This window comes from Triticum dicoccoides, chromosome 2A, assembly GCF_002162155.2.
Source record: "Triticum dicoccoides isolate Atlit2015 ecotype Zavitan chromosome 2A, WEW_v2.0, whole genome shotgun sequence".
Taxonomy (NCBI): Eukaryota; Viridiplantae; Streptophyta; class Magnoliopsida; order Poales; family Poaceae; genus Triticum; species Triticum dicoccoides.
The window spans coordinates 72,790,900-72,801,057 of NC_041382.1; the positions used below are offsets into that span (position 1 = coordinate 72,790,900).

General features: G+C 49.7%; 1 protein-coding gene across 1 annotated transcript; it reads right to left on the reverse strand.

Annotated features, from left to right (window-relative positions):
* Nucleotides 1-1,977: 1,977 nt before the first annotated feature.
* LOC119353355 (stress-related protein-like) lies at nucleotides 1,978-4,005 on the reverse strand. The gene is made up of 3 exons (XM_037619955.1): nucleotides 3,864-4,005; nucleotides 3,530-3,745; nucleotides 1,978-3,030 (listed from the first exon to the last, which is right to left on the reverse strand). Exons 1-3 carry the CDS (start codon nucleotides 3,885-3,887, stop codon nucleotides 2,257-2,259), a joined length of 1,014 nt encoding a protein of 337 aa, XP_037475852.1. The 5' UTR covers nucleotides 3,888-4,005; the 3' UTR covers nucleotides 1,978-2,256.
* Nucleotides 4,006-10,158: the final 6,153 nt, after the last annotated feature.

Genomic DNA, 10,158 nt, shown 5'->3' on the forward strand with positions numbered 1-10,158 from the left:
CAAGATGAGACCATGGTATGATATATTGATAGTGGCAAATTATTTGATCCCACAATGCCATATCATAGACTAGGTTTGCTGGAAGAGGATTTTGAGGGAAGTCTTCAGAATAGACTCTAAACGAGTCCTTCGAGTAATCATTCTACTTTATTTGAAGCATCACAAAATGTGGATGACTTACATAGAATGATTAGCCACATGTGAACATGTGGAGATTATCATTATCTACCAAGATAATGTCACTTGTATTGCTTATGGGTTATATTTATCCTTGTGAATTACAGGAATGTAAGAGGATAATATGCAAACAGATTATTGTGATATACACAATATCTTTATCAATGTTTACATTCCAGAACTAGGTTCGTGAAATTGGTATGAGATATTCTTGAGGTTTGCAAAATTCAGGGGGAGTAAAATCCCAAGTTATAACCCATTGGTGATCCTCCCATTGATGATCCTCAAATCACTCATATTGTACTCTTTTTTCCTTTATGAGTTTTCCATGGTTTCTCATATAAGGGTTTTAACGAGACAATATATAAATGCAAGTGCGGATATATGCCATATTGGTTTCTCTTTATATTTTTTTCACTGGGTTTTAAAGGAGTTTTCGATGACATATTATTATAAGATTTCTTCTCAATTTTTCCCACAGGGTTTTTGAAGGAGTTTTCAATTTGCAATATACATATGACGAATTGATCAAGGAGGAGTGTTGAGAAATAAAAACATGTGATAAATTATATGGGAGGGATGCCTCCCAGGAAGTGTCTGTTGGGGAAGAAGTGTCTCCCCAACACACCCCTTCACCATGTATATAAGTGTGTCTCCTACATTGCAATGGAATGAGTGGATCATTTAGACTCTTCATGTGTCTCTTTTACGTGTCTCTTTTACTTTCACTCTGTAACAGGGACGATTCCACAATCAAGGCTTCGCCCCTGTCGGTACAACGGCCACGGCCGGCCGTCGTCGCCCGGTGTTTTGTCCTAGGCTGCCCCTCACCATCATCACTCACTCGGGTGTACCTCGGCAGACCGAAGCGTTGACGCCGGCCTGCCGGCCTTGTACACAGTACGTGCGGCGATGCATGCCCTGTTTGTTGCTTTGCCGTGCCGTCGCCGTCGCCGCTGTCCACGTACGATGAAATCCTGACGCACGCCGTGTACATCGGTGATCGGTCGCGAAGAGGCGATAATTGGCGCTGGCGTGTGTGTCCCGTTGCTCTGCCGTGGAAGCCAGGGAGACCGGAGGAGAGAGCAGCAGGGCCGTTCCGTCCGCCGGCGCACGCGTCGAGCATCGAAAACGTGGTCGCGTGGAGGCTGCGATCTGTGAAGCCCGCTTCATATGGGCTTCACAGATCGCGCGCGTGGGAGTAATGCAGAGACGGTTTGGTAACTTCGGTCGGGTTCGGGGCGGGCCTGGGGACCGTGCGAGTGCGCCGGAAGAGGAGAGCAGCGCGGGACGGATGGTGCGCAACTTCAACTCGAAACCATCCGTCCGTCCATCGCAGGAAAACGACGCAGCAGCTCGGCGGCCAGACGAGGCAAGCGGATTGAAGGGGACGGCAGCGAGCACAAGGACTTGATCGCAAATCGCGGATGGTTTCGCCGGAACCTGTCGACGACGACGACAAGCGCTTTCGACACCACCCGCCCACAGACCCCGGAGCATAAACAAGGGAAGAAAAGGAAAACGACGCACCAAAACCAAAACAGTGCTTAACTAGGGAAAAGAATTCTATGAGACACGTAAGACCCATCCTGATGGATGACATGTGGCATTCACAAATCTCAAAACATCCCCCCACCCCACACCTAAATCAAGGGCGAGATTAGATGCTTTGTGATTTGTGAATGCCACGTATCATCCATCAAGACGGGTTTCACCTGCTAACCGTGAGATCTGGTCTCATATAATTTTTTTTCCCTTACCTTAACTAGTGGCCACAGTCCACAGAGACGAGCGAACCCATAAAAGGAAGAAGCCAATTGCATTGGATCAAGTCGACGAAGGCGACATCAAGCAACTTTTTGTACAAAAGCACGGAGAACATTAGAGACGCGCACCACACAAAAGCATAGTAGCTAGTACAACATCATTATCATTAGCATCACCCGTGAGCACGTATCTAGGACGGTAAACCCAGGATGCCAGTATCTTCTTAGCCCTGGGTCCACATTATCTTATTCAGTTCCGGCCAAGGGCGACATACCTCGTCCACCAGGGCATGATAGCGGCACGGCGGCACACCTAGGCCTGGGCCCCAAGATCCATAGGCTTGGCCGCCTCCGGCTGGCTCTCCCCGGCGGTCTGGGCGTCAGATTCCACAGGCTTGGCATCCGGCGAGCTCTCCTCCCCGGTCTGCGCATCAGGTCCCACAGCCTTGGCATCGGGCGAACGCTCCTCGGAGGAGGTCTGGGCATCCAGTCCCATAGGCTTGGCATCGGACGAGCGCTCCTCGGAGGAGGTCTGGGCATCCAGTCCCATAGGCTTGGCATCGGACGAGCGCTCCTCGGAGGTCTGGGCATCAAGTCCCGTCGGCTTGGCATCCGGCGAGCGCTCCCCGGCCGAGTTCGTCCCGAACGCCTTGGCGATGCGCTCGATGGGGATGCCGGGGAGGAACCGTGCGCCGGGGAACCCCCGCCCGGCCGCGAACGAGATCACCCTGTTGTACTTCTCGCACCAGTAGGCGGCGGTGGGCACGACGATGTGCGCCACCTGCGGGAACACCGGCAGCCCGTTGAGCGAGCGCCAGGCGGAGACGGCGAGGTGCTCGGCCGCCGGCTCGTAGCGCGCGTACAGGTCCTTGGCCACCGGCTCGCAGCGCACGTAGAGGTCCTTGGCCACCGGCTGGACCATGCCGTACACGTCCTTGGCCACGCCCTTCACGCCGGACCGCCTCGCCCCGTCGGCGATCTCCCTGGCCAGCTCCGGCACGGCGTGGACCGCGTGGGACGCCTGCGCCGACGCGGACTTCACCGCCGACGGGAGGTGCCGGCCCAGCTCATGCACCGCGTCGTCCACCTGCCATTGCCAATGCACGCCACTCATTAGCAGCCACAAAGCAAACATCATTCTAATAGAGCCATGCTTGAAATTGACGACAAGTGTCGCTGGATTGCCGTGACAAAAACAAAATGAAATGCAATCGACGCATGTGATTCCCCGCGGCGCCACCTCGGGGTCTCCGCCAGTGCGCCGGAATCAAAGGAATCTAGTCGGGATCGAGACACGGGGAGATCCCACGCACCGGGACGGGAGAATTCTCCGCCACACAGCTCTGCCCACCAAACGAGGCCCCACTCCACGCACCAGAACGGGAAAATTCTCGATAGAACGGGAAACTGCAGAGGTTATGTCCACCGCTAGAAAATCCAGCGGCGCGTGCTAAGCATGGCAGTTTGGCAGCAGCAGTACCCCACTCCATGGGCCGCGAAACGAGGGCAGCCGCACCCGATGTCGACCCTAAGCTACGGTGGGGGAAGCGGGGCGGCTCGCGAGACGTGCGGGGGACCGTACGCACCTTGCGGTCGACGAAGGCGAGGACGTGGAGGGGGACGCCGTGGAGGCGGCGGGCGACGGGGCCGGCGACGCGCCTGACGGCGGACTCGACGGCGTCGACTCTGGGGCGGAGCGAGCCGGAGTGGTCCCTGGCGAGCGCGTAGAGCGCCGCGATGCACACGGCCGCCTGCACCGACACCACGCGCACGAACTCCAGGCGCCTCAGCCTCGGCCTCTCCTGCAAGCAACAACCAACCAAACACGAAACGCCCAAATTCAGGACCAAATCGGCGCAAACTCCGCGCCGAATCGAGCCGAGAAGCAAGGGGGGAGGGGAGGGATTTCGTGGCGCGTACCGCCTGCGGGCTGGCGTCCGCCATCGCTCGCGAACCGCCTGCGAATCGAAGGAAGGAAGGAACGAACGAACGGGGGGTTTCTGGAAGCTGGCTGGTGGGGGGGAATGCGAATGTGACTCGGTGGAATTTTCCTCCTTCCTGCTACAGCTAAAACGGGAGCGAAATGCCGGGGCCGGGACGAGGGCCCTAAATAGGCGCGCGAGGGGTGTCGCGGGGCCGTCCGATGGGGAGGGCGTTCGATCGGAGCCGTCGTCGACACCGCGCCAGAAGAAGGGTCCGGGTTTGGGAGCGGAGCCGGTACGACGTGGCTGGCGTGAGCGGCACGTGGCCGGGACGGGAGGGGCACGTCGCTAGCGGCGGTATCTTTTTCCTCGTCGGTCCGTGCGCCGAGAGGAGAGAGAGAGATAATTGTGACTTTGGGCAGACGGACGGCTGTGGTGACCGGAGTCCGGCGCCGTGATGTCACCCTGGTGATGGAGTGTGTGTGATAAGACATGATCATGATACCATGTCTCAAAAAATACAAAATTGTTTTTTTTAATTGTGAATGTTCACAAGACGTATGTCTACTAACCCTAAAAAGTTCAGATCCAAAATCAAACGAAACTACTATACGGACGACAGTACCCTGGCCGATAGCTGGACGATGTTGGATCGAACGGTGTTGTTCAGTTTTGCTTTTCACGTGAACAGCTTCCTGTGCTACATCGTCTGCAAATTGTCCAATGTTTGTCGTCTGCATAGCAGCGTTCAAATCAAAACACACGTTGAGAAATAAAAAACGGAGCTGCTAAAACTCAGTCGAATGAGATTTTGTGAAGTCTTAATCGACGAGTTAGCCGTTGGATATTTTTTTCGCTTTAAGATTCACGCCAGGTGTGTTTGTCTTTGTTTCGGCCTGTATAAGGCGAACAGCCCGTTTCCTTGTTGTTTGTTGGACCTTTTTGTAGCGTGCGTGTGTGTTGCTTTTGTGTTGGGCGGGTGTTCAGCCGGGCCTTTTTCATTGTTTTTTGCCTTTTTGTCGTTGCTTCCTGCTGCTTTCGCTCTGGGTTGTTTACCTGCTTTGCTCCCAATTTTTCCTTTTCTCATTTCTTTTTCTGTTTTTCTATTAGTTTTGTTTTTTCATAAGTATTACTTTCTCTGTTTCTAAATATTTGTCTTTTTAAAGGTTTTAAATGATGATTACATATAAAGTAAAATGAGTAACTCTATACTTTAAAATATGTCTATACTAGTAAGATGCCCGTGCTATGCATAGCACGGGATCACACAAAATTAGTTGAATTTAAGTTATAGTCAGGAACCATACGTTGCTATGGACAATAAAAGAAGTACCGGGACATATTCAGGAACCGGATATTGCTACAAACAATAAAAAAGGTACGGAGACATAGTTAGGAACCAGAAGTTTGCTATGGACAATAGAAAATATACTGAGACATTGATCGAAATGATGATATATTGTTGATAGGTACACATCAAGCACAATCAAACATATGGTATATTTGAACAAAGCAAGAAAATGAACAGCACTTGCAATACATTTTTACTGAGCAAATAAACAAAATGTACATTAAAACATGCTTTGAAATCATGTGAATATAGAAGGGGAGAGTGCACATGTACACACACACACACACAGTCATACTGGACCTCTTGTAACTTGCTTACATCAACCATGTTTCGGCAACAAAAAAATATACCAATAACACACAGTAAGGAAACAAATATTTGTCGTGTCACCGGAAAAATGGATGTGGAGCTACCTAGCAAAGGAAGGGCGTCGATGACCAAGAGACTTGCTGTAGGCGTCATCCAAAAAATTTGAACAGACGGAGTAACAAAGAGAACTACCAAAAAATAATTCAAACACAGGTATGATTTGTTTTTTTACAAAATATCAGGAACACTAAAGCAAGTACTCCCTTTGTCCGGAAATACTTGTCGCAGAAATGCATAAAGATAGATGTATCTAGAACTAAAATACATCTAGATACATCCATTCCTCCGACAAGTATTTCCGGACGGAGGGAGTATCTAAGTTATTTTTCTGAAACTTCTCTGCAAAAACTACATAACCATACATAGGGAAGAAATTTTAGATGACTGACCCTAGTTAAAAAGACTGAATTTTTACAGCCACGAAATTGCACTTTATTCATACCTTGTACTACATGCCGAGAACTTCTTTGTAGACCATTTCTTTGTAAAAGTTGCAATGAAGTTGGGCTGGCCTTCCTTTTGCTTATTCAGGAGAGTAAGGTGCCCGTGCGTCAGTATGGAACAATAACATGCAAATGCCGATTAACTGTATTGTGATATTTTCTACATGTCTTAGTCTTCTTACCTATATCGTCTCCACCCATCACTCAACTCACGGCTCCCAACTCACAGATCTCCACTGTAGAACATATTTTCTCATCACATCCAAAACATCCCTAGCCCATTTCTACCAAATACAACTACCAAATACAATAACCATTGATAGGCCAACAACCATGAACAGCAATAGAACTGCAGTGCTTGGGTAACCAAATCAGTACTTGGGTGCTCACGATGAAACCAAATCAGCTATTGGCAGCAAGGACACGAGATAAATAGAACTTCTTGAAGTGCATTACTTGTATTAGGAATTTAAAACAGAGACCATCCACATAAATATTGACAGTAAGGTCGCAGCTTTGTACTATTAGAAATGCTAGTTCCACAAAATTTTGGAGTTCATCCCGCAGATAATACGAAGAGGAAATTCCTCATCCATGAGCTTTCATATGGCAAGCATGTCGAGATACAAGCTTCCTCTAAAGGTATATTGTCCAAAATTGCAGTTCTATTATCCAGAACTTCATCTACACGCAACTTACTACTTATGTATTGGATCACAGAACAATAGTAACCAACAATTGCAGAAAAGAACTTGATCATAGGCAGGGCAAATTATATGAGTACATCTGTATATGTACCAAATATGTTGATATCCATGCTATTGTTCTGACATGTAGCAGTACATCAGTATCCGCCCGTCGCCTTCATTGCAGTAAGCATGGAGGCGAAGAAGGTTGACATGGCAGAACCTGGCCATCACCTCCAATTCTCTTGCGAAATCACTTTTGCATTTCATTGTGACAGCACTGCCAAAGCCTCTTCAAACAACTGTTTTCCCATTAGATAATGGCCCTAGTGACTGATTACAATTTTTTTAATCTATTTGATTAGCCTATATCTCTTAAAAGAGATTATTAAACTACAGGAGAACCGAAGTTGATCAATAAACATATCACACACGCAATATTGGGGATGAAATATAGGTGTGCGCACCTCCTGGCAAATGAAATTGCGGCGCAAAGCGTGCAGGCAGAGCATGGCAACAGCCGCGGAATCGTCGCCAAGGAAGACTCCTCGGCGACACGCACCAACGCTCGGCTGCACCGGATGATGCTGTGTCAGCATGATTGTGCTGCTAACAAAGCATATTCCTGGAAGTCGACAATTGAAGCGGGGTGGCCTCGGCACAATAACACTTACAGTTCAGAGCATGTACTGCCCATCAGAATAAACACTTGAGTCCTCGACTCCTCCTCTGTGGCGGAAGCCGCTGCTTTCCGTGAGCGCGGAGTACGCGGCCGCCGGGAGGCAGATATTGGCGTACACATCGGCACCGGCATTGGGCACGCCGCGCCAGCTGAGAGTGGCATGGACGGCCCGTAGCTCGATGTCCTTGACAACGGCAGCCTAGACTTCGTGTGGGATGGCAGTGTAGAGAAACTTGGCATGCCAAGCAACCACCGCCATGTCTCCATCTCCGATGGCCGGGCTGCATGGTCAGATCTAGAAGGAGAGATACTGGGGCAAGCTCAAACCCAATTCCGATTTGCTAAGATCCCCTATCTACAAGCATAGCTATACAACAGGAGGGATCCTTGCCCGCTCCAATCAACTACTGCGGTCGCCCGGAAAGAGAGGCGAGGAGCCGGCGGCGAGGAATTTGGCAGGGTTCTCGAAGCTCCTTTGTTGCGTCGGGAGAGGCGGAGAAACGTCTCGACTATTGGCGTTGTGTTTCCGAACTCTTCCCCCAAAGTTCTGTCCATTACGGGGGTGTTCTTGCAAAAGTGTGAGTCATGTGGCTTGGCCACAACCCATCTCAGTCTCAGCCATACATTCAGATCGAACGGTGCACATTGCGCGAAGGCAGGCACACCATCACCACCAACTGACATTTTTATAGGAGTAGAGATACATTCGTATGTGATGATCATTTGAAATCTTTAGAAAGACAAATATTTAGGAACGGAGGGAGTACCACGCGGTTTGTTTTTGTGTGTAATTACATGTCAACTATCGGTATGCAACCTTTTCTTTTCCTTTCAAGAGTATTGTCATCGGTCACATCCATCGATCATACGGAGTTGCATGCGCATCAGCCACACGCTATTGTATATGTATGTCATCCGCATGCAACTTATGTTTCTTTTTTCCTTTTTAAAAGTACTTTCTTGTCGGTCAACTATAAGTGTCGCCCTGATTGCAAGTGCATATCTTCAGCTCAGTTGCAACTTACTAGTGTTTGGTCGGAGGGGAAAGTTGCATGTCTGTCACTAGGCACGCAACTGCAAGTGTCGCTTCCGACTGCAATTGCATGTCTTCAACACGATTACAACTTAGTGTTGTTTTGTTGGGGGGGAGGGGGACAATTGCATTTTTGTACTACAAACGCAACTGCAAGTGTTGCCCTCGACTGCAATTGCATGTCTACAACGTGACTGCAACTCCCTGGTGTTTTTTTTGTCGGGGAGGGGGTAGTTGTAGGGGAACGTAGTAATTTCAAAAAAATTCCTACGCACACGCAAGATCATGGTGATGCATAGCAACGAGAGGGGAGAGTGTTGTCTACGTACCCTCGTAGACCGAAGTGGAAGCGTTGACGCAACATAGAGGAAGTAGTCGTACGTCTTCCCGGTCCAACCGATCCAAGCACCGTTACTCCGGCACCTCCGAGTTCTTGGCACACGTTCAGCTCGATGACGCTCCCCGGGCTCCGATCCAGCAAAGCTTCGGGGAGGAGTTCCGTCAGCACGACGGCGTGGTGACGATCTGGATGTTCAACCGTCGCAGGGCTTCGCCTAAGCACCGCTATAATATGACCGAGGTGGAATATGGTGGAGGAGGGCACCGCACACGGCTAAGGAACGATCACGAAGATCAACTTATGTGTCCTAGGGTGCCCCCCTGCCCCCGTATATAAAGGAGCCAAGGGGAGGGGGCCGCCGGCCAAGGAGGGCGCGCCAAGGGGGAGTCCTACTCCCACCGGGAGTAGGACTCCCTTCTTTCCTAGTTGGAGAAGGAGAAGTGGGAAAGAGGAGGAAGAGGGAAAGGAAAGGGGGGGCGCCGCCCCCCTCTCCTTGTCCTATTCGGACTAAGAAGGGGAGGGGCGCGCGGCCACCTCTTGCCTCCTTTCCTCTTCTCCCTTAGGGCCCATGTAGGCCCAATAACCCCCGGGGGGGTTCCGGTAACCCCCCGGTACTCCGGTAAAATCCCGATTTCACCTGGAACGATTCCGATATCCAAATATAGGCTTCCAATATATCGATCTTTATGTCTCGACCATTTCGAGACTCCTCGTCATGTCCATGATCACATCCGGGACTCCGAACAACCTTCGGTACATCAAAATACATAAACTCATAATGAAATTGTTATCGTAACATTAAGCGTGCGGACCCTACGGTTCGAGAACAATGTAGACATGACCGAGACACGTCTCCGGTCAATAACCAATAGCGGAACCTGGATGCTCATATTGGTTCCTACATATTCTATGAAGATCTTTATCGGTCAGACCGCATAACAACATACGTTGTTCCCTTTGTCATCAGTATGTTACTTGCCCGAGATTCGATCGTCGGTATCTCAATACCTAGTTCAATCTCGTTACCGGCAAGTCTCTTTACTCGTTCCGTAATACATCATCTCGCAACTAACTCATTAGTTGCAATGCTTGCAAGGCTTATGTGATGTGCATTACCGAGAGGGCCCAGAGATACCTCTCCGACAATCGAAGTGACAAATCCTAATCTCGAAATATGCCAACCCAACATGTACCTTTGGAGACACCTGTAGAGCACCTTTGTAATCACCCAGTTACGTTGTGACGTTTGGTAGCACACAAAGTGTTCCTCCGGCAAACGGGAGTTGCATAATCTCATAGTCATAGGAACATGTATAAGTCATGAAGAAAGCAATAGCAACATACTAAACGATCGGGTGCTAAGCTAATGGAATGGGTCATGTCAATCAG

Excerpts from the sequence above, each read along its gene's own strand:
- LOC119353355 (XM_037619955.1), bottom strand. The coding sequence starts at position 3,887 with ATGGCGGACGCCAGCCCGCAGGCG. Across the intron at positions 3,746-3,863 it reads CGGACGCCAGCCCGCAGGCG|GAGAGGCCGAGGCTGAGGCG; the intron begins GTACGCGCCACG and ends TGTTGCTTGCAG. Across the intron at positions 3,031-3,529 it reads TCGCCTTCGTCGACCGCAAG|GTGGACGACGCGGTGCATGA; the intron begins GTGCGTACGGTC and ends TGGCAATGGCAG.